Source organism: Falco rusticolus, chromosome 8 (genome assembly GCF_015220075.1).
Source record: "Falco rusticolus isolate bFalRus1 chromosome 8, bFalRus1.pri, whole genome shotgun sequence".
In the NCBI taxonomy this organism is placed as follows: domain Eukaryota; kingdom Metazoa; phylum Chordata; class Aves; order Falconiformes; family Falconidae; genus Falco; species Falco rusticolus.
Window position 1 is genome coordinate 3,452,660 of NC_051194.1, and position 24,109 is coordinate 3,476,768.

The following is a 24,109-nucleotide window of genomic DNA, read 5'->3' on the forward strand; positions in this document are numbered from 1 at the left end:
TGGGAAGCAGCTGGCAAGGGGCAGCCCTGAGCCCAGGCATCCCCGAGGGGCACAGAGGGGTCACCCCGGAGCGGGAGGGACCGCTCCGGTCCTCCCCGCGGAAACTCTGCAAAGTTGGGGTTTTTGGGGTTTGTTTTTTTTCCGGGGGGGGGGGGGGCGCCACCTCCCCCCGGGGGGGTTGCGGCTGCAGCCGCATCCCCAGCCCCGCCGCTGCTCGCCTTTCCGCGGGCGCTGCGCGTCTCCGGCGCGGCCCGCGGAGCAGCGCGGAGGCACCGCGGCCCTCCCCGGCGATTCCCACGCCGGCGGCCCGCCCCGCAGCCGCGGAAGTTTGCTACGCGGGGGGGGAGCGGCTCCGCTCCGCGATGGGCAAGAACCGTCTTTTTGACGCAGGAGAAATGGCAAATTTTAAGTACGTCATTAATATGGCGCCAAAAGGTTGTGTGTGTGTGTGTGGTGTGGTTTTTTTTTTTTAAGTATAAGCTTTTTTTTTTTTTTTTTTTTTTTTTTTTAAGGTTGCAGAAGCCGCCCCGTGTACGCCTGTGCGGAGCGCGGAGCCGGGGGGGCGGAGGGGCGGGCGGGAGTGTGTGTGTGTGTGCGGGTGTGTGTGCGTGTGCAGGGCCGGCGGGACGCCTGCGGGGCCGGCGGGCGTGCGGGGCTCCGGGCAGCGCCATGGGGCCCCGGCGGCCGGCGGGGGGGTGACGGGCGGGCGGCGGCGGCGCGGCCCGGGATGGGACCCGCGCTGCCCGCACCTGGCCCTGCCGCTGCGCCCGGCCGCGGGGGAAGGCGCAGGAGGGGGAGAAATTGAAGATTTGGGGCGGGAGGGGTGTGTGTGTGTTGGGGGGGGGGGGAAGCGCCGCCACCATTATCCGTCCCCGCTCCGAAAGTCGCTTCCCCGCCTCCCTGCCGGAGCCCGAGCGGCGGCGGGGCGAGCAGAGCCTGAGGAAGTGCGGGGTGAAAAAGAAAGAGAAACAGGCGGGCAGGGCTCGCCCGGCCGCCGCGGAGCGGCCATCTCGGCTGGGAGCGGGGCCGCAGCCATGGAGTTGCCGGGCGGGCGCTCCTGAGGAGGGCCCGGGCGGCGCGGCCCCGGCAATGACACCGGATTGAGCCGGCGAGGGGGCTCTCCCGGCCGGGGACTGCGGGAGCATCCCCCGCCCCCCGCCTCCTCCCGCCCGTCACCCGAGAGACAGGCTCAACTCTTGGAGGACACTCTCCTGGCAAAGGTAAAGGCTCGGCGGGGCTGGCGTCGGGAACGGGCTTATTTTGCAGCGGATGGTTATTTTGCAGCTCCCCCTGCTTTGCTCGTATTTATTTATTTTTTTAATTTTTTTTTTATTTTTTTATTTTTCCTCCCTCCCTCCCTCCCTCCCCCCCCCACCCCCCGGCTGCGAGGCGGGGGATGTGCAGCATTTCCAGGGGTGGATTGCGCATGTTGGTCACTCTTGTTTTAAAGTGTACGAGGGAGGCAGCGGGAATGTAAACAAGAACTTTTAAAGGGTCGCCTCGCCGCTTCGCCGTTTTATTTCCCGAATTAATGACTGCGGCAGAGGCTGCTGCGCGCCCTGCCCGCGGGGGGGGGGGGGGGGCACACACACACACGCACGCACCGCGTCTCCGCGGGGCGATGCGCGGCCCCGGGGGGGGTGTCCGCGGGGTGCGGGGCTGCGCGCCCGCGCTGCGCTGCCGCGGGGCCGGGCCCGTGGAGCGGCGGGGCCGCGGGCGCGGAGCGCTGCGCGGGGCCGGGATGGCGGTGCCCGGGGGCGTGGCGGCTGCCGGCTCCCGCCTGCCCTCCCCCCGCTCCCTCCTTCCCCCCGCTCCCGGCCGCCGCGCCGCGGGGCTTTCCCCGCCGCCCGCTCCCCGCGCTCGGCAGCCTCGGCAGGCGGCCCCGCTCCCCTGCAGCATCCCCCGGCGCACGGCCCTGCCGGGGGTCCCGCGGGGCGGCTCCCGGTCCCCGGCCTCCCCTCCGTCCCTCCGCGCCCCTTCCCCACCTGCCGAGCGGCGGGGGGCGGCGGGGCTGGCAGCGCCCCACCTGCCGGGCCCCCCCGCCGCCCCCCGCGGGGGCTGCAGGCACCGGCCGGCAACTTGGGGAGCGCCGCAAAGGCGGCGGGGGGGGTGGGGGTGGGGGGCTGCTGGGTGTCAGCCCCGGGTGCAATCGGGAGGGAAAAAATAACAGTAACAAAAAAAAAAATTAATGTATTTATATATATATATCGTCATACCTGCACATCTTGAGCGCTTTTTGAGTAGGAAGGATGGCATTCCCAAGGAAAACTCCCAGCTCCTCAGAGCACCCACAGTGAAAATTGTTTACTTATGGGTTTGAGCCTGGACCCTCCCACCGCTGGGACATAGCTAAGAGGGGATCTTGCTTGGGGGGAACAAACATTAAACCGAAAAAATCAGTAATCTCAGCCTTTCTCCCAGGGGTAGGGAGCCCGGCTCTTGGGAATGGTGTTTGACCTTTAAGCATTTATTGGCTACTGAGGTTAAAATAAGCTTGAGATAGAAGTAAAAATAGCTGGCAGAAAGGTTAAATCAAAGGTTAAATTTGTTTTTCCTAGGAAAATTGAGGGAGATGTCCAAAAATGAAGGCTTGGAGGGAAGGATGGGAGGGTGCACGTGAGGTCTGTAGGCAGGGAGATGCGATTCATTTAAAGCGTTTGCCACCAAGTTCTGAAAGTTGGTGGCTAGGTGGTCCTCAGGCTGAGGCGTTTGGAATGAGATCTGCACTTTGCCTTTCCCTGGGAATTTGCCTTACCCTGGGAATTTGGTACAGGGCTTGGAGTGCCCATAGCTCCTGTTGATTTTCCTCTGAGTTGCGGATGCTCAGAGACTTGCAGGATGGGGCAGCCGGCTGCCGGCGAGGAGCCGTGCCCGGTGTCCCAGCCCTTGCCCGGTGTCCCAGCCCTTGCCCGGTGTCCCAGCCCTTGCCCGGTGTCCCTGCCCTTGCCCGGTGTCCCTGCCTGCTCCCTCCTTGCCTGAGGGCAGGGGTGGCCCCGAATGCAGTAACCTTTGCGATTACCTGTGCTCTGCCTGGGCTTGCTGAAGAAAAAAAATTGGATAATTAGAGGGTAACAAGTCAGAAGAGGCAAGCGAAGTTATAAATGTGAAGAGCAAAGAAAAAAAATCCCCATGTAGATGTGGAAGAAGGCAAAGCACAGGAAGTAAACCAGGGCTTGTTTTGTTTTAAATTTAAATGAGATGAAATTTTGCCCCAGGGAGCCGAGGCAGCAAGCAGAGCTGCTCCAGCAGAGGCATGGCTCGCTCCTCACCTGGGCACCGGGGCTGGTGCTGGAGAGGCTGGAGCTGACGGCAGGCTGCGGAGGGGCAGGTGAGCCCCGGCTGGCGGGGACAGGCTCCCGCTGCCCAGAAAACGAGCGTTCCTGGGTACCAGCATCGCGCCTTTCTGCGTTTACACTCTGCAGGGTTACCAGGGAGGTTCGGAAAGGAGCAGCGTGGCTTCCCCCGAGGTGTGAAGGGCTGTGCACCAAGGTCTGCTGACGGTCTGTTGGCACCGCCGACGCGCATCCTTCGGTCAAAAAGTTTGTTCTTCTGTTACGGTGGAATTGGGGCTGTGCCTGTGGTGGGGGATGCTGCTGCTCTCTCAGAGCCTCCTATAGCAGCGCGTGACTCCACTATTGTTAATGAGAAACGGCGATCCGACCAGGACAGCCGTCCCGCGGTGTAGAGGCTGGGACCTTCCAGCCCTCCACCCTCCTTATTCAACTTTCTAACAACGGGCTGGTATTCCTAGACAGAGCAAATAGATAACGCGGAGGGGAACCGTCGAGAGCAGCCCCTCGACCCCACGTCACCCGCCTGGGCACGGGCGATGGCAGCGGGGGTGCCTGGCAGCGGGGGTGCCTGGCAGCGGGGGTGCCTGGCAGCGGGGTCCGGGCTGGCCGGAGCGGTGTGCGTGCCGCTGGGGGCACTATTTTCTGTTTGTGTTCCGATTTCTGTGCTGGAAGAACAAACAGGGAAGTGGTTTTTCTGCAGTCTCATTGCAGCTCGCAAACAGAGCGCATAATTCAGCCGGTGTTGCTCAACTGTCACGGCGTCAGAGGTGACGGCGCAGGGGGACCGAGCGCGGCGCATCCCTTAACGTGCGGGTGGGCGCTGGGAAGAGGTGATGACCAAATACTTTTTCTTTTTACTGCAACTTATGCAGGTTTCTCTGCCTCTTCCCTGTGGAAGCAGTGAGTGTGGGCATGTATGAATTTCTCTAGTTTGCTTGCCAAGGTCCAGAATGGTTCATCCTTGCAAACAGCCCCTGCGCAGGGTGCTGTGATGCCACTCCGAGCTTTGAATCCCACGTGGACTTGATGTAAGGAAGAGTTTGTGGGGAGCTGGGAAGCATCAGCGGATTCCCCAGAGCACAGGGATGGTGGAGGAGTTGTTTGCTGGTGGAAGGCTGGATGAGGCATTTCAGTTTAGTGTGCGTGGGAGTGTGGGGCTGCCCAGGGAGCAGTGCCCAGGTGGGACAGGAGCGCAGGGTCAGGGCACATGCACCTCTGTGTGTGATGGGTGCTGCTGCCTTCACTTCTCCCAGGTTGCATGGGCTGGGCAAAATTGCATCTCCAAAAGCTCTTCTTCAGCCTTCCCCTGCTGTGAGGCAGCATCAGACAGCCTGAGGCCATCATCTCAATTTTACCGCCAGTCCTGTGGCTAATTTGTCCCGGGCCCTAGTGATTTACATTTGTTTAGGCTGATGCTGGGCCCTCATCTTCCTTGGTTTAGCATTTATCTGCCTTTCTCAGCTTGAACAAAGGCAATGCTGAACATGTGCTAGTTTGCAAGCCATTCCGTTTTTGGGTTTCCAGGCATTAGAGCAGGGCTATGCCTGTGGATTTGAGTTGCAGACACTTCAGGGGGATGTTCATTTGTTTATAAAAGAAACCCACATCTGTTTCTGTTTGAATTTTTTAAGCAAGCATACATAGAAACCTTTCTCTTGGTTTCTGGCTCTGTAAAAGTTAGATTTTGGGCCAAGTTTGACCTAACAGCGACCTTTTCAAAGTATTACAAATTTTTTTGGTATTTGTTTATGACTTTAGTAACGATGCCATGCAGGGAATGGGTCAGTTAAAGGTGAAATTAGCTTCTAATGTAAACAGAAGATTAATTTGGGAGCAGAGACTGTATTTTGTGGAGACTTTTTAAGTTGCTTAAGTACACCAACTGGATTGCTTCTGAGACCTCGCTCCTTGCGAGGAGCTCCAGCCCTGGCAGTGAGAGGGATGGAGGCAATGGGTCCCCCGCCCGCTGGTTGCTGGAGGGGTGTGGGGAGCCCATGGCTCGCCCAGCCACCATCAGATTTTATAACCCTGTGCTCCAGATGGGGAAATGGCCCAATAACCCTTCTTCTACAGTAAATTCCTCTTTAAGTACCGTGGGGTTTACTACTGTTTGGCTGCTCAAGAATATGAGTCCCTCAGAAAACAGCATCATCTTAGCGCTGCCTGCAAGTTGATTTCTGACAGGGCCTGGTTGAGCCCTGAGGTTTTGGCCCCAGATTTTGCTCCCGTGTACCTGTGGGCTGCTGTGTGCCTTTCCCTACCCAGGCAGTGATTGCCTTGCGGTGCTGCTGTGTGCAGATGTCCGTACTTTGCTCAAGCTAGAATTTCATTCAGAGCAATGTAATGCAGTTTGATTCAGAGGATGCTGTCTTGGATCCTGCCAGACAGTGGCAAAATGATTTACTGAAGTAGAGCCACTATTTACCTGCACTGTGAACCACTTCTGTATGTGAATTCATGCTTTCATAGAGCAAGCGCCTAGGAGTGTATTGTGTGGGTAGGTGTAGGATGGAGGCAGGATGCAGGGACAAAGTTCAATTAAAGGGATGATCAGTGCATTTTCTTACATACATATCTGAGCCAAAACCAGTCCCGGCATCCTGACACCTGTGCTGTGCATTAATCATACGGCTTTTTCTCCCTCCCTTGGAAGGGTAGTGATGTCTTGCTGTAAAGGCAAGGATGGAAGACACTGGAAGTCTCACTGGCTATCAGTAGCATTCCTTTGCTTCAGCTCCGGTGTTTCTTTTCCCCATTGGCTTTGGCTTCTTTAATCTCTGTGACTAGGAACTCCAGAATCAATAAAAGCATAACTCTGGCTTTGTGCTGCGAAAGCTTGTTTGTCACTTCAAACCAGTAGGAGCCAGTTTAAAAGGTTCAGGTAGAATTTCCACTAAAAGTAAGTAAACTGCAGTTAGAGCTGTCTTCAATATCATTTTCCTCGAGCAAAATCTAATGGCTACTTGGAACAAGGCTGGTCTAATAACATCTGTTTCCCCTGGAATCACTGGGGGAAAGTATTGATATTGCCATATTCTCAAGGAATGTTTTAAGTCATGTTTGACAGGGCAATGCCTTGCCACAACACTGATAGCTAAAATGTTTATGGTACTTTGCAGTATTATCCCTTATAATGGTGTGATAAAACATAGCACATATATTGTAAAATACAGGCATTGCAAGGGTTTTATATGCTTATGTGGAACTTTTCCTGTTCTTTGGGGGGAAGTGGCATGCTCTAGCCTGCTATCCAGTCTGCGGGCTGCTAGTACCTGCTGTGACTGAACCGTACAAAACCAGTGTTTTATTATCATTCCCGCTTAATCGTTTGCAGCAGCAGTAGTGTGTGTGCTATGTTAACACCCTTAGATTCTTACAGAGTATCTCGGAAGGTGCTAGGGAGACTTCCACGCGATCACATTGTTTTCTGTGGGTGTGTTTTAGCTCACAGCCTGCTGGGTAGATGTCAGGTACATGGGTAGCCCTTCCCATCCAGAGCTCCCCAAGCCCTGTACTGGGGGCCACATTGATCGTCCACCAGACACACTGGTAAACTGGGGTCTTCAAAAGTTTAATTCTCTTTTTTTTTTTCTTTTGGTTCTGCCGCCTTTTTTTTTTTTTAAGCATCTGCTGGTACAGGTGCTTGACTTCCAGCTCTGAGCGCTGGGTTCCTGAGGGGCGAGTTCAGGGGGACCTGCTGATTTCAAGTGGTTCTGTGGCTTGTTCATGGTCACAGTGCAAATCAGCAGTTTAGGTTGAAGTGGGTCTCCTGTCCTGATCGGTGCAGTGGTACCCGCTGCTGTGGTTTTGTCTCTGAGAGGATGGAGAAGTCACAGCAGCTGTGCAGAAGCCGCTCGCTGGCCCCGCCGGGAGCTGTGGTGCCGGTGGGGGGCTGCCCGGCTGTGTTGGCACAAGCAGAGCAGCTCTGGGTGATGGGAAGCGTGCTTCAGGCTTGGCTGGCACGCGTGTGACATATACAGCAGAAGTCTTAAAAGAAGCAGCTACTGCCCGAGTGGGAAGATGAGTCAGAGGGTAAAACCCCAGGCTGATTGTACACAGGGGTCCTCTGCAGCTTGGGGATGCTCGGAGTTCCCCCTGCAGACATACTGAGAGTGTGCGTAGTTTCCATGCTTCTGTCTGTGCGCTGCTCAAATTTGCAGCCCAGATGGGTGGTTCACAGGATGTCTTTTGTCCTGTCCAACAGCACCGCGGTCCATGGTGGGGCATCCTCCTGTGGCGATGCTCTTGCAGAGGGAGAGCCATTTGGTCACCAGTCCTGCATGGGCAGGTTGCCACTGAAGCTGAGTGATCAGAGTGTACTGGCTGTACCTCCTAGGAGCGGGGAAAGCTAGTGGAGAGATGCTTGACACCCTTAAAGTTTTAGGAAAAAAAAGCCTTATGAGGACTGTTTTCTTCCTTTTATTAAGCCTCTGGGTAGTTGCCTGTGGTGAGGCTGGGGCTGGGATAACACGGTGTGCGGATATTCAGAATAACAGTGATTTGGTGCTGAGTTGAGTTTCCTGGACATTAAGTGTAATGTTCAATTTCTTTTGTTACAGATGGAAGAAAAACGACGCAAGTACTCGATCAGCAGTGATAACTCAGACACCACTGACAGTAAGACCTTTAATTCAAGGCTTTGAATGAGATTCACCTCCAGCAGGGAAAACGCTTGAATAATTACTTTGCAAAGAGCGGAAGATACTGCGTTTACTGGGAAGTCTCTGCACAATGAATTGTGTGCCGGGCTGGGTTTGTCAGAAATGCAGCAACAAGCTGATACCAATTTAAACGCTCGGCTGTGGCTCCTCTTAACTGATGAGAGTGTCTCCCTCGTGTGAGGAGTCTGGGCGAGGGAGGGCTGCCGATTGTAAAGCTGCTAACAAAGCAAGCACCCTTTGTAGACAAGTTGCCCTTTCCTGGGAGCTGCAGCCTAGACTAGTTAACTCTTGATTGAGTTGTACTGGGTAAAGGGGAAGTTTTTGCTGGAGTCAGGATAAAACCGGAGCCACCTTGTTCCTTTCTTGCGAGCTGAAGAGTGATGTGGGAAAAGGGATGAGGCGCAAGCCGGCAAAGCTTGCAAGCCCACACTTGCTTTTCAACATCTACCTCACTTCATCCTCATTCAGGAAAGCACAGAAGCATGTGCTCAACAATAAACATGTGCAAATGTGCTGCATTTTGGCTATAAATAGAGCGCTTTCCTCTCCCACTGATTCCAGGGTTTCACCCACTGCAGACATACCGCAGTGCCGTAGCGTTCAGTACCCTCAAGGCACTAGTCTAATCCCTTGTCTGGGCTCCGGAGTGTCTTACTAGTTGCTCTTGGTTTCTTACGAATGTCACAGTAATTTCATCTGGGCTGTGCTAGGAATTTGCTCTCCACACTTTACAGGATCTGGCTGCTGGATATCCGAGAACGAAAGGGACTTTGCTAAAGACACTAAACTTCTGGGCCTTTTCCTAACAGGATGATGGGGAGATTACAGGGGGTTATGGAAAGGCTGATCTTGCTGGGTTTGGCTGCCGTTCCCACAGCTTTAGCCAAAAAAATTGTCAGCGTGAGTGGAGTTTGCACCGCTACCACCGACAGGAACCTGCTGTTTGGCTGCCAGAGGGGACCCCCGTCCTGCCGGAGCCCGGCGGGGTCGGGGGCTGAGCCGTGCCTACAGAAAGTGTTTCAGGCTCTGTCAACACCAACTTGTTTCTTGTAAAATAAAACATCTCTATCTCAGAAAGGGGTTTGTTTTGGAAGCTGTGCTCCAAACTTCCCGTCTCCTAATCCCCAGATGCTCAAAGGCTTACCCAGCCGAGCCGCACTAGCTGGCTTCTCTGCCTTTCGGGGGTAAGGCATCTTTAATCATGGTATTAAACAACGTGGCCTTATCTCTATTGGGCTTGGATATTTATGCTGCAGGTGGTATCTAAGCTGTTGACAAATGCTCTCCTGCAGGATAATTGTAAAGAAAGTGATGACCTTCTTTTTTATGCCTCCGCCAGGAAAGGATGGTAGCGGCATGTTATCTAAGTCTCCGTAGTTGTTGCACCACGTTGTAGCTTGGGAGGAGGGGGCAAGGTGGGAGTTAGGGACTCCATCGCTCAGGACACGCTGTGGGGCTGCTGCTGCAGCGCTGAGAGCAGCTCGCCCAGTAAAGCGGCATTTCCCAGTGGCTGCAGCATGGGAACTTCTGCTGTGGGCTTTGCCTATGCAGTCCTGTTACGTACCAAAATGGTAACAAAAAAAAAAAAATTTCCTGTGGAGCCCACCTTAATGACATCCAGCCTGGCACTGCAGTCAGAAGAACAGCTGTCCTCTGGGAACGACTGGTGCCATCGGATCTGGTCTTCAGTTTAGGAAGTGCAAGACAGTGGGTTTCGCAAGCAAAGAGTGCAGGGTGAACTACAGCAAAACTCAGTTGCCTGAGCTGGTGGAGGGAGGGACATCTCCCACTGCGGTGGTACCACAGCCCAGACAGCCCCGGTCCCTTGTCCCGGCTTGGCTCCTGGCCAGGGGTCCTCCTGAAGTCCTTGCGTGCACGGCTCCATTGTGTTTGGCAGTTGCTTATGTGGAAGTGTTGTTTCTTCCTATTTAGCGATCCAAGGATAAAATCATTAAATAAGCCTGTTGATAGTTAATTTGTTGCATGTCTGCAAAAGGATTTTTATATAGTGGAATCTGGAGGGGTCCTGCAATTTAGAAGATCTTATTATAAAAAGATGCCAGTAATTAGCTTATTATTTATTATTACCAAATACATAGAGCTTTTTTTTAAGTGATAGTAACGCATATGGGTTGGAAATAAAGATCAATAACATAATGAGCCCAGCACAATTCAGGCTGCCCTTGCCTTGTGGAGGCAGTAGCGGTGGTGATGACAGTGCTCCAGATGGAATGCTGAGAGTCCGTTTGTAATATTCCCAGAGTAAAGTAATCCCAAATCCCAAAGCAGATGCTCTCTTACTACTGAAAAGTGTTAAGTGCATTCGCTTGATGTGTCCTGTTGGGTGGTTCCCACTAGATGCTGAGCTGCAGACAGGCGTGGAAATTATTAGTCCTGGCATGAGCAGAGGAGGTTTACCCAATTTGGTGAATATTTTTGACCATGGGGTCTGAAGTCCTCGAGCAGTTCAGCAGCTTGTCTTTAAGCATCCTTGTTAGAAAACGTTTAGTCTTATCTCCTTAATTCCTGATCCCAATAGATTCCTAATTCCAGGAGGGAGCCCTGGCTCATTTCCTTTTAGAAGCTCTTCTTACTCATGACTTTGGGTTTCTCATTTCTGTGTCTGCATTTCAAAACAATGTTTTTAAATGTCAGAGGCCTCTGTTTCATCATCCATAGCAGCAGGAGAGTGATGTTAGTCTGTTTTGGTGAAGTACCCTGAGATGTGCATGAAAGTAATGCCATGTCAAGGTATTGTTGCCTCTTAGCGTTGACCCACGGTGTTGGTGGAGGCTGTAGCAGTGGCAGTGGGGCTGGTGACAAAGATACAGAAAAACCTTCGTCCTTTTTCCAGGTAACCTGTCTCTGTTGCCTCATTGCAGGTCACGCCACGTCCGCCTCCAGATGCTCCAAAATTCCGAATACCAAGTCCACCTGGTCACGGCAGAAGGAGAAGAAGCCCTCTGAGGTACGTGGGCTTTTAGGCTTTTGCCAAAGGAGAGTTTTCTCCCCAGGGTCGTGCTCGCTTGGGTGCAGCGGGGACCGGCGTGCCCATGGCTGGCTGCGGGCAGTGGGTGCCAGGGCAGGGCATCCCCCGAGGAGCCCGAGCGCACGCTGCAGAGCCCCAGCCCAGCTGGCAGGGACCTGGCGGGCATCACTGATGAAGGGTGGGGGGTCCTGTGCCCGCTCCATCCCTGCTGATTGATGCAAGGGGGAAGAAGTTGAGTTGGGTGGCATTGGGAGGTCCTGTGGCGTTGGGGTGGCTGCGTCTTGAGGCTCCCTGGTTTGGGTGCCTGCCTGGGTGCCTGTTTGTTGATGGCACAGGGGTGGTGCTGGTGCCAGGGGAGGGTGGTGCGGTGGTGGCGTGGAGGCTCCTCCCCGGGGATAAGTGGGAGGTACAAGAGCGCCGTGAAATGAGAGACAGCACAGCTGAGTTGCAGATTATGTTGTGTTGGTTTCCTCCTGTCACGGGGCTCAAGGGCATTAAGCTGAGGCCACTGGTGACTGACCTTGCTGGAGGTTTTCCCTGGCTGCCAGCTGGTGCAGGCAGTGCTGCCCAGCCTGGGGGGCATTGCCCAGACTGCCCCTGCCCACCCCGCAGGGTCTGGGGCCAGGTCAGGAGGAGCTGTGGTTCCCGGGAGCGTGCTGGAAGGGATGATGCTGTGCCCTGCTTTCCCTTGCCTACCTCGGATACATTTCCACTAGGCGTGGAAACTATACCAGGCATGAGCTGCTGTTGTAGCAACTGCACTGTTTAGTGGTGGTCATCTTTGTTTCAAGAGCAGCGTGAGCAAAGCTGGAGGGACGTTGTTCTCACATTCCCTTTCCTCTGGACCAGGCTCCGAAGTCAAGCAGAGCTGAGTTTAGGAGCAGGTGAAGCTGGCATGGCTAGTGCCTACCTGCAGGCTGTAAGATCCTCCCCAAGTCCCCACATCACCTCTTCTGAGGCTGTGGCCCGGTAAGCAGAAGCCTAACATACTCCCTTTGCATCTAGCTGAGTAGAGATTTTGAGGTTTTCCTGTGGTCACTGCCTGAATTACAGCTGCACTTGGTGCTTACCACTCTGATGGATTTACATTGATATATCGAATGTGTTGGTGGTGGACAGAGACTTGGAAAGGCCAAGTTGTTTGTGCCTTGGGTAAAGAGAGGGGCTGAGACGCTGTTGTTAGCAGCTGGGGTGATTGGAAGCACTCCAGAGAGCAAAGAACCAGGGGTGCAGGTGGCACTGGCTGCTGACAGGGCTGTTGGGAAGTTGCACTTTAGGGCTGGTAATGTCATTTTTTTGTTATAGATGTGTTCTCTCGAAGTGGGGGAGGGGCTGTATTCTGTGAGCTGTATCCTCCATTAAATATATGAAGCATTTAGGGCATCTCCTCCTCCTGGGACACTGTTACCCCCTCTCTGAAATAACTGCCCGTCCCTGTGCCCGATGTGTCCATAAAGGCACCACCTTAGCTGCGTGGGTGCCTTCGGGAGTCCCACAGAGATGCCTGGCGTTAGAGCTGGCCACATGCACGAGGATCTGACTCGTGCATCACCAACAGTGCCATACGTGCCATTCTGCTGCCCAGTAGAACCCTCCTCCCAGGGAGCCTGTGTTGGGACACCTCTGTCTGCACCACTGGTACAGACATGCTTTTGTCCTTGCTATGAATTAGTTTATCACCCAGCTAGGAGTTTACCTGGCTGCTAGTGAAGTCACTGGGTATAAGCTCAAGACTTCAAGTGAAAATGCGTTGGCACTTTGTGAAGGATGGTCAGACCTGGCTCCAAGTTTTGCTGCTGCACAACAGCTGGAGTGAAAACTAGATCTTAGTCCACAGCACCCAGGGAGACATCAAACGTGGGGCCCAAGGAGGCCAGGCTCGTCCCTCTGCGTCATGCTCCATTATGCCCAGAGGACAGTTCTCAGCAAAATGTAGCTCTGGAACGAATAAAGTGGAGCAAAGGCTTAAGAGTGCCCGGCTTAGCAACTGTTGGGACAGAAAGTGAACCTCGGTGGCCTGTCTGAACTGAAACTCCAGGGGAATTTTGGAGGCGATGTGCAATTACTCAAGCTGGAGTTTGGCCAGGATTCTCAAGCTGACAAACCATCTTGTACAGAAGCGTGGTGGGAGCCCGAGCAGACGAGAGCGGTGCAGACCTCCGCTTCGCTCCCCTTACCAGGGCTCCTGCTGGCAGCCAGGTCTGCTTCAGTTCGGCTCCAGGTGAGACCCGAGGGTCAGCCGAGTGTGTCCCTGGGGCTGGACGTGGGGTTGCCCCGCACGGCAGGTCCGAGACCTGTAGTGGGGAACGGTCATGGTTTGGAGGTCACTCCAGTGAGCGCTGGTTTATGGATTTCCTCTATGACACTGTCCTCCAAACTTTTCCATGAGAGACCCAACTTGTGCTTTTAGGGCGAGCATCCGTCTGGTCCATGTGTGGGGTCCTGCCTGCCAAACGCTGCAGGGTTCGGCATGTCCTCAGGGATTTCTCGCAGGAGCTCTGGAGGATTTCAGGCACAGGCTGGGATGGATGTCGTGGCCCACTGGAGCAAGTACTGAGTAGTGTAAAATGTAAACCCAGCCTCTGTCAAACTACTTCACATGGAGCAGGGAAGTACTTTCTCCTTGCTATCCCACGGAGGATGGAAACCACAGGAGGGTAACAGGGGGGAGCATGGTGAATGTATTATCTAATGTTTAACCGCCCCCCCCCCAGCAGTCTGCCCCAAATGTTCTGGGGCAGGACAAGCCCTTTAAAACGCTAATCTCCAGGTTTATGTATGGCTTGTAACTTTATCAAGAGCTGAGTTGCTGCCTGGGTGCAGAGGGTCTGGGCTCATCCTGAGGGGCAGCAACGCTGGAGGATGGGTTGGGGGAGCTGGGGGGTTTGTGTGCATGGAGAACCGCCGAGCTCTCCTGCCCCTCTCAAAGTCGTGTCCCTGGTTTTCCGCGAGCTGCTGTCTGCATTCCCCCTGACAACCTGAGCAGGAGATAAAAAAAATCAAAACCATTAGTGTTACATAGTTATTAGCCAGGTCAGGGGGTGATGTTTATTATGAAAGACTCTGTGAGAAGGGATTAACTATACACATTAAAAACCACCCTATACAAGGCATCTGGAAAAACAAGCTTCTTAACATGGAAAAGTACTGAGCTGTTTGTAAACATCCGCGAAGGGGGCCATTGCCAGGGAGGGTGATTATATTTATCCGTGCCTGTCACGGGGCTCTGCCCAAGCTCTTTTCGCGACATGTCCCAGGCACCAGGCCCCCGTCTCGGCTGCCTCCCTTGCGGAGGTGACAGTTGTCCTCCCTTGCCCCACGCATGGGTGGCAGAGACCTCCAGGCAGAGCCCCGGTGCGATGCTGATGGAGCCCCAGGCAGGGGCATGGCTCTTTTGCCCTGCCCTTGCCTGTAGGCAGAGGATGGATGTGGGCAGCTGCCAGCAGCTTCTTGCATCTGCAGTGATAGCGGTCTACCAGTCTGGTCATTTTAATTAATCTCATTAGAGCTGGTTTGTTGCTGAACCTGGCCTCAGACAGAGTGTGGTGGCCAGTACCCACCCCTGGGTGCCACTGGCCAAGGAGCCCTGCGAGTGGATGCTGGTAGCCCTCCCTGCCCCGGGAGCTGGGGCGAGGGGGATGCTCGCTCAGGTCCTGCCTGTCTTGGATGCTGAGTCTGCAGCGGGGAATAGGATGTGCCTGAGTACAGGTTTCTGCTTCTTTTAGTGGCACATTAGTGCAATCCTGCCCCCGGCTATAGGGCTGCTGGGGATCTGAGCACAAGCCTCGCTGGTTAGACTGCAGTCATCAAGCCCTCTCTCCTGTTCCTGACAGCGAACAGTTGTCAGTGTCTGAGGAGAGAACAGAAGAACAAGGCAAGTGTGTAATGATAGTCACCGGTTCTATCTGCCAGCTCCCAGCCATCAGCGGCCCGGGGACTCCCTCGGATGCTGCCTCTGAGTCACTGCCGTAGCCGCTGTGTTAGTCATTAGCTCTTAGGCTCCAAAACACGACCCTGCAGGGACTTGTGCTGCTGGAGTATATTGCTGGGCCAGGGGAGAAACCCTGCTTTTTTTGTGCAAACCACCTGCCTCACACCCCTGCAGCCATCCCTTTGCTGAGCTGAGGAGCCCTGCGCAGTCTCAGCTCTCCTGCGGGTGCTGCTGGTCTCCCCGGACATCCTCATCGCCCTTCTCCTTCGGCCTGGACCTTCTGGAGGCGAGGGCACCGCAGCTGCAGGCAGGGTTCAAGATGAAGGGGAAACCACAAATTTATACAATTTACATTATTTTCCGCTTGCCTTGTTTAGATACTACTTCCGAGTTTTGAAAGATGTCTTTTTATATCTCTTTGTAGGGATTTAACCCTTTTAACAAACACGCTTGTCGTTTCCCTTCTAAAAAGTCATTCTTGGTGCATTAGATCCTGTTTTTTTCCCTGTGATAGGTATATAATGGCCAGTGCAATGCGAATTTAGTCCTTGGGCCCTCGGTGCTCGAAGAAAGGCTTTTATGAGTATGGCCAGGCAAGACTGGACATGCTTCTACTGGGCTGGATGAGGAGAAAATCCGTCTCTGTTGAAAGGTTTGACTGCAGTGGCTTTGTCACTTTTCCCAAGCTGACATGGGGATAACAGATTAATACTATTGTCTTCTGAAGGCTGAGAAGGGCCAGACAAAAATGCTTCTTGTTCCTATTTTAAATTCTGTTGTTCATTGAATCTTTAACATTCAGCATTTCAAGAGGAAACAAGACTAGATGAAGAGATAGCAGGCTGGCTCCCAAATGAACATAAGAGTAAGTATTTTTTTCCCCACAGGCAGATAATGTCACTGCTTACAAATGCACACTAGGCATTGCCGAGTTTCAGAGCCTTGCTACCGAATGTCACCGCTCGTCTCATTTCAGAAGGGGCTAGAAAAATGTGATATAATGGCAGGGAAATAGGGCTGGGGGGGGGTGGAGGGGAGTGGGGCTGGGCAGCCGAGGGCTGCACCCATGGAGGTGCCGGCTCAAGCTGATATGAAGACAGTTTGTACAACCAAAAAGTATTCCCAGGGCTCCCATTGTTCCCGTTGTTTTCTCTTTCTCTAAAAATCCTTGTGACTCATGAGCTACAACAAACAATTTTATGCTTGAGAGAGCGAAGGGCTAATAGCAGTGGCTGGAAATGAGGGGGGAGCCATGCAGCCAAGGCAGTCGGAGACCCCTGGTCCGCGTGTGAATGGAGCAAGGGGGTTATGGCCAGGGGGGTACATGGGACATGGCTGCCAGGACTGCAGCCAGGCAGGGAAAAAAGGTGTGTTGGGCTAAAATCTAAAGAAAACCTGTTATCTCGGTGTCAAAAAGCACTCCCGCATCCTTGGTGCGGTGACCTGCTGCTGCCCGTCCTTCGGTGTTGCCTGCGCTACGGAGAGGTCGTCTGTGCGAGGTCCTGCATCGCTGCTGCGGGTGTGAGGGCATCGGGGAAGGATTGCAGATTTGTTGGGTCATAGGAGGGGACAGATGCAAATGTGTGATTTCAGATGCAGGCTGTGGCCAGTCCCTTCCCATCGCTCCTGTCCACCCTTTCCCAGTGAGCACGTTGTGCTTCCCAGCATGCGCTTAGTTTTGAACGATGAGCTTCATTTCTCTTCTGTTTCATAGTGGTGCTTTGCAGTGTGGAGTGCTTTGCAAAGGGTTTTTTTCTGCTAAAACTTTCCAGGGGTACAGCTGTTACTGCGTGTAAGAAAAAGTGCATCCCATCCCGGGACTGGGAGGCGGGACGGAGCTTGTCCCTCTGCCCCAGGAGGAAGGTCTGAGAGCTCCAAGGTCAGCTGGGTGCGGATGCAGGGGAAAATGTGTAACACAATTCCCGCTGGCTCGGAACGCTGGGTGCGTGGGGACCCGGCCTGCTGGAGCCCATCTGTGTTTGCCTGAGCTGTCTGGTTCCTTCCGAGCTGGTGTTCACCTGGGCTGGGTTGCAGCAGGCGCCTGGGGCCCGCAGCCCCGATGAGCACCCCCGTTGGGCGATGCCGAGGCCTCGCCAGGTGCGAGCGTCTGTGCCGGATCCTCTGTGGCAATCCCTGGGCCGGCTGCTGTTTGAAAAGCTAATTAAAACCAGCGCTAGACGAGTGTTTCTATTCGTTTTGATTTAAAGCCCAAAACAGATACGGCTTTTTGGCTCTCACCCAGGAGCTGGTTTCGTAGGAGCGAAAAGTCATCGCCACGGGATCCGAGTTTGGTGGTTTTGGGTCGGTGTGTGGGGCTGGGGGGGTAAGTGGCGGGCTCAGACCTGCGGCGCAATCACTTGAAAAGCAGAGGCCTTGACGGAGCATGTAAAGCAGGAGCTGAATGGCGGTGAGATCGCCCGGCCACTTTATTAGAGGGGTTTGTGAGTGAGTCAAAGAACCTGGAGGGAACCGATAAGGAGGATTGCATGGAGAGGGGGAGAGGCTGGGAGAGGGGCTGGTCGGCTGCGGGGAGAGGCGGAGGAGGAGGAGGAACAGGAACGCTGCTGCAGAGCAGCACAGCCTGAGCGCCCTTTGCTCAGGGAGGGATGGGAGCGCAGCGTTTGTGATGCTCCATGGCATGCCCATCGCTCTTCCCGTCATGGCAAGGCACTGTGTGCCGGGACGTCTCCTCCCAGGGGCCAGTGTTTCTCTCTGAGGTTGTCCAGATGTTCGGTGAATTGGTGCTGGTCCATGTGAGAGCTCCCAGAGGTGCCTCGCAGCTGCCTCAGGGTGCAGGGAGCGGCTGCAGGGCTGCATCCGAAGGGTGAGGCAGCAGACCCTCGGCAAGGCGGAGCGGCCGATGTTCGGTGTTCAAGGCAGTGCAGCTCAGAGAGGAGCTGAATCGAGCCCCTGCCTTGCAGGTCTCTGCCATAACCACAGGAGCATCCTTCCCGCACCAGGCTGGACCCAAGTAAAGCATTAGGATGTGAAAATCTGATGATGTGTTCTATTTAATTAGCTGGGGTTTTTTTTGGTTTGTTTTTTTTTTTTTGAGAGAGAGATGAAATTGATACAGCTTTTGCTTCACAACAGCAAATTACAGAAATAATAAAAAATACTGATGTATCATTGGGGAATGTAATGGCTTTGGTGTCCCAGTGACTTTTCGCATTCCTGGACCACTGGGACGGGCTGTCCCGGGGAGGTAATCAGTCCAACACCACAAACTGGTGGGCTGAAAGGATGGGGAGATAGTAGAGTTGGGTAATACAGCCTTGCCTGGCCGATGAGGTGTGAGTGCCGAGGGTAACTTAAAGGCTTGCAGACCTTGGAAGTGGAGCTGACCCAGAGCGGCTGGATCCGCAGGACCAGGGTGGCAGTGGTGGTGCTGGGACAGGAGGGGTGAGCTCGAGTCTGGCTGCCCAGTGGTTCTTTGGTCCAGGGAGCAACTTTGCCTAGAAGTTGTTTCCTACACAAAAAGATCTGGCTGGGTTGTGTGTGTGATCAGACAGCTTCTCCAGATGGCTGGTGGGACAGCTGGAGCAGCAGGACCCCTGTGCTGGTGGCCTGAGCTGCTGGGGGAGGTCAGTGTCCTCCTTGGGATGCTCTGGTAGAGCCTGCTCCATGGCGTGAGGTCGGTGTGATCACACCGGGAATTAACCTGCTGCCTCATGTAGGAGTGACACAGGTGTGAGCAGGGAAAGCCGTCTGGGAAGTAAGACGTGAGGCCGATGGGAGACGTGAGGCTGGGGAGTGGCAGCGGCAGAGGAGGCGATGGGAGCTGCTGCATCGATTGCTGCTTTCGTACAGGACTTGGTTTGCCGCTGCTGCCTCGTGGGGTATGCCGTGCCGAGGAACAGTACCTTCGGGAGTGTTTTTATTACTTCTCACTCCTAATATCCACATTTTGCGTGTTGTAATCTGCAGGAAGGTGGTGGTGGGTGCACTGGGACCCGTAGTGGGGTGCAGGGGTGGTCCTGCCGTGGGTGCCCGGGGCTGGTGATGGGGAGCAAGAGCTGCAGCCCCTGGCAGGAGTAGCTGCGTCTGCCTCCCTGCTGCAATTCCCAGGGGAATGTTGGGCACCTCCCTTCTTTTTGCCTTTTCCTCGCCCTGCCCTGCTGTGAAACACTCTTCTTTGCTCACCTGCGTGGCTGTGGGATCAGCAGGGACCAAGAAGGAGGTTTTCTCCATGTGCTTTTCTTCTGCCTGGGGTCTGAGGCTGCGCAAGCACTCCGACCCTGACTCTCGGTCCCTCTTGCTTGGAAATACGAAGGCAAAAATATCTTGGGATTTTGCAATTTCACATTCTCTGCCCCCACCTTCAAAGCTGATGCTAGCACGGGGCGAGCCTGGCCCCTGGCCATCGGGGCGATGCATCTCCAGGCGTTGCTGAAACCTGCCTGCAGTTCCTGAGCGAGCAGAGGTAATAAAGTGAGCGTGTCGGTTTGGCCTTCCCCATTGCCGGCAGATCGATAGGCAATAAACTGGATCCCGCTGCCAGGCTGGGAGGGGAGGGCAGCGCCTGGCCAGGCTGCGGTGGTGGCGGGGGGAGCGGGGCAGCTGAGCTGCCGAGACAATTTGTCAGCTCCTGCGGACGGGGAGAAAGAGTAAACACTCCTATTGAGGGAGAATTGCTTGTTTTCTGGTACCCAACTTTCTCTTCCCCGCCAGGTCCTCAGTTCATCAGTGCCCAATTTATCTTTTATTTGGTTTTCATAAATAATTCAGAAGAGTTTGAGTAGAATAATTGAGTCTTTTCCCAACCCTAATCCCAGACAATTCAAAACAAAAAGACATTTAGATTACAATTTGAGTGTATTAGCTGTTGGGAGATTTCCAGACAACTGATCTGCTTTCCTTTACAATTTCTGTGCCGTTCTATCATTTTTAAAGTGTTCTGCTTTGATAGTTAATAATTTGAGCATTTCCAGTTCTTCATGAAAAGACAGAGGCGTTGCTGTGATAAAGTGCGGGCGTGCATGCTGCCTTTGGATGGGCGAGCTTATCTGTTTTCCAAGAAGGACTAAATAAATGAAGTAGTGAGATTGCAAATCCAGCCTGCGATGTGCCTTATCATCTTCAGGGAAATAGATACAATCGTGCTTATTTGGCTTAAAATTAAAACTAATCTTCTATGCTGATGTGAGCTGAAAAGCCAGAAGGGATGAATTTGGGGAAGACTTAATGCAGGAAAACACAAGCCTGGGATCTGCATCATGCAGAGGGGAGAAATTACACCGAGGGCTGATCCCATTGCTGCATTTTCCAGCACAGAGCCTGCGAGGTAGGCGCGGCAGTTTGCCGGAGGGTTTTGCATCTGCTGAGGATGTTGCGAAGCATTGATGAGGCTGGTCCTGCTGGTTCAGAGCGGCGGTGAGTGGCGTGGGGTGCACGGCCAGCTGCTGGAGCACCTGGACCGCTGAAGCCATGACCCCAGCAAACAACTGGGAGCACTAAAGAGATTTTCTGAGTAATAGCTATAAACAAAGCAAAGTGTGCTTAGTTTCTGACACGAGAATCAGCTGGAGCTGTTTGATTTGCGACCCGTGGATGGCAGCCCTGGGGGGCACCGGGGCTCCCCAGCAGCACTGCCAGCTCCTCCCTGGGCTGGTTCCTTGATGCGCTGCAGGATCCTCCGTCTGCCTCTTCATTGGCAGGAGGAAGGTGATGGGCCAGGATTGACATAAATCTGGTGTTACCTCGAAGCGATGGGGCCTGTCACCTCTCAAGCTGTCACCTGGTGCTGACTTTGCAAAAGAAAGTGGGGATCCTTGTTTGGGTAAGGCTCTGGAAAGGGCACTGCTGTGGGGGTGCCAGCATCCCAGGGAGGGGGGGATACCTCTCAGGGCAGGTTAATGACATGGCTGGACCCTTCCGAGGGCTGGTTGCCTTGGAAAGGGCAGTGCCACGTCCCCCATCGCTGCTTCTGCTCTGGCTGCCCGGCCGTGTCCCCGCAGCGGGAGCATGAGTGTGCCTGTGCCCTGCGCTGCTGCCGGGGCCCTGCCTGCGCTGCCAGCACTGTGCCGGCACCTGTCTGGAGCAGCTGGGTGTTCCTGCATGCCATGAAAGAGGGATGCAATGCTCCTGCACCCCGCAGAGCTGAGGGGGATGTCCTCAGGAGCTGACTGAGTGGGTGGTGAGGGAGGTAGAGGGCACTTACTTGTCAGCAGGGTGCAGCCTGAGGAGTTTTGAAAACCAGCTGGGTGCCAGCACCTTTGAAAACCATTCCTACCTGGCCTTGCCCACAGACCCCGAGGGCGAGCGTCTCCAAAGCTGGTGTTTTCTGTAACACCTGTGCAAACCGAGCAGTGTCGAAGTGCTGCAACGCTCCTGCCCCAGGGCTGGTGGCTGGAGCAGGGAGCTGGCACTGGCCCTGGGTGCTGCCCTCACCCGCATGTGGTCCAGGCACAGGGAGCATCTCGTCCACCAAAGCAGAGCGGTCTGAGGTGGGGAGGCACGCTCGGGCTTTCATTGTCCTCATCTTGAACTGGGTTGCAGAGATGCTGTTGCTCAAGTTGTGACCCTGGCAGTGCCGGTGTGTCAAGAACGTGTATTTCTACACCGTGTTTTAGAAAACAAGCCGCAGCAGCGTTACTTCACTTATTTTGATATGCAGAGACACAGCACTGGAAGGACAATGCTATTTCGCATATCCCTTCTCATGTTTAATTAACATCTATTTTTTTTTTTTTTTTTTGGATTTCTCACACTCGCAGCATATTAAAAGGTTACTGTGGCATCTCTAACCATGCATTTGTAGCACACAGAGACTTAAAGGAACCTGATCTTTCTCAAACTGAGCTTAATTCTGACTGTAATATGTAGGCTGTTAATTATGTTTGTTGAAGGATGCGCTGAGACTATGTCTGGCCAACTCAAATCAGGTTTATATAGACGTAATCAGAAATGTCTGCAAGCAGATGCATCATCAGGAGGAAGGTGCCGGTAAAATTCAAAGAGGTCCCAACATAGAAAAGGTTGTTTGTATTGTATTTAACTCTAATTGGGTTAGCAGCTGAGACTCTGAGGATTAAACAAACTGACCTAAATACTGGTCTCAGCGGTCTTAGTTAATGTCTAGTTTCCTGCATCTCGGCTGATTTGGCTTCCCAGGTACTCCGCAAAGCGTGTTACCTTTGTATCGAAAATGTAAAACCATATCGTCTTACTTATTGTGGTTCTGACAAAGCAATACTCATTTGGAGAATAGACTTTGCGAACAGATTAAACGGTGTCTGAAGAACGCACCTGATCCATCCCTGCCTCGCAGGAGTAACGGGGATGGAGTGGATGGAGTGAGATGGTGTCCAGGCATGATTGCTGGCACCGCCAGTTATTATTTCAGCTAATAGCAGATGGTAGAGAGGAGAAATCATCCATTTTCATTTACAAGTTATTTTTGTGCTGCAAGAGGCAGGATTGCTCGAATCATTGCTGTCAGGCAACCCTCTGGAAGGAAAACCTTATTTACCGTGAGGGATTTTTTTGGAATGAGTTTTTCATCGTAGTATACTGGAGGAAAACTCTGCAGGGCCAGAAGTGAGATGGAGGACGAGCCCATTCACTGTCCACGGGGCCGGAGGATTTTCATAGAGGAGGGGTTCAGAGTGATCTCACAGGAGGTTTATTGAGTCAGGAAAAATCTCCGTGTCTTTGGCTGTGGGTGTGTAAGCAGGCACCTAGATCATCTTTTAGTTGGGGTTTTCCAGCTCTAACATAACCCAGCCTGACTTTATTTTGCTTCTGGGTGTGCAATCACCAGTGGAGCCATCAAGGCCTGGTGGGTACCCTCAGCACTTGGCTGTCCCCGCTCAGGGCAGTGAGGTGGTGTGATGGGGACATGAAGGTGCTCGGGGCAATGAGATGGCTTTGTGTTTCGCACAGCTTCATTTATGTCAAGACCATCATTTGCCCTGGTAAGGTTGAATGTGGAGAAGCCCAGTGCTATACATCCCTTGGCATTTGGAGTACATATTGGCTATGCTGAAAACATCCATCCCCTAAGAGAAAGCAGCCTGTTTCTTTAGTTTAATACCAATTTTCAGCCCGTGTCCTGGCCGAGCTTGCACCCTGCAGCTGGATTTCATGTCTGCCCTGTCTCAGGGATCTCAGAGGGGCTGTAGCTGCTAGGGCTGGGGCTCCTGGCGCTGCGTGGCCAAGCAGGGGAGCCCCTACCTGCACGTCGTGCTCTCCTGCACAACCCTCACCCTGTAGGTGACATTAAACAATGCCCTGATGCCATACCACTGGGGACAGAGGCACCTGCCGCGCTCTCCCTTGGGGACCGTTTACCCAGGGCACCCCCCTGGGTGCTCGTGCCCCCAGGCTGTGCCAGACCCCTTCACTCTGCCTGTTGGATGAATTTATTTATTTTTTTCCGGTGCAGGTTTTCCGTACGGATCTGATAACGGCCATGAAGATCCCCGACTCCTTCCAGCTGAGCCCTGACGAGTACTACGTCCTGGCCGATCCCTGGAGGCAGGAGTGGGAGAAGGGCGTCCAGGTGCCAGCGAGTGCCGAGGCCATCCCCGAGCCCGTGGTCAGGTAAGCGAGCGGTGTCCCCTCTGCGGGGTCCCCTCGGCCTCGCTGGGGTGCACATCATCTCAGAGAGCACGGGAAGGGGATGCACCCTGCCATGGGCAGCTGCTTTCTTAAAGTCCCTCTCTGTGTGCCCAGCTTTTCTCAGGCGGCAGCAAGGAGCTGTGCCAGGCAGGCCAGCTCCTTGTTTGCTCTTAGTTGGGGAATTTTAAAAAAGACCTGATAAAAGTCAAAGGGAAGATAAAAAAAGTACCAGCCGAAAACCACCTGGAATGTCAGGCTCTGCCTGGCTGGTTGGTGCATCTCTGCCTAGAAGCGCGTGGCTGTACCACTGGTATTTCATGGCAGGAGTGCGGGAGCTGGCCCTTAAATTAAAAACTTCCCTCTTTACCATGTAAGCGGTTTGTGTATATTGGAAACGTGATGGGCATGCTGAGATCTGGGGCTTGGGAAAGGGAGCCCAGCGAATAAACAGGCATCTCCCAGACCTTGTAGAGACGACGTCTATTGGCCTAGATCGGTGTCTCATTAGCTGTTTTAAAATAGGGAACTGAGTTTTAAAATAGACACTTAAACAGCTGCTCAAGCAAAAAATAACGTGGGGGAGCTGCTGCCCATTCGCTGTGTGCAGGGGATTATCCCCGGGCAGCGGCCGATGCCGTGGGGGAAAAGCTGGTGCTGCCGGTGGGGGGAACTT

General features: G+C 53.9%; 1 protein-coding gene across 3 annotated transcripts in view; it reads left to right on the forward strand.

Moving 5' to 3' along the window:
* The first annotated feature begins 303 nt into the window (after window positions 1–303).
* Window positions 304–24,109, forward strand: part of JADE2 (jade family PHD finger 2) — an 84,023-nt gene continuing 60,217 nt past the window's right edge. For 2 of the 3 annotated variants that reach the window (XM_037396871.1, XM_037396873.1), the window contains exons 1-4: window positions 624–1,220; window positions 7,853–7,910; window positions 10,837–10,922; window positions 23,261–23,418. In XM_037396871.1, coding sequence (XP_037252768.1) covers window positions 7,853–7,910; window positions 10,837–10,922; window positions 23,261–23,418 — 302 coding nt within the window. In that variant the 5' untranslated portion in view covers window positions 624–1,220. Of the gene's footprint in view, window positions 410–623; window positions 1,221–7,852; window positions 7,911–10,836; window positions 10,923–23,260; window positions 23,419–24,109 lie in introns of those variants that run through there. The other variant, XM_037396872.1, reaches the window with a different exon arrangement.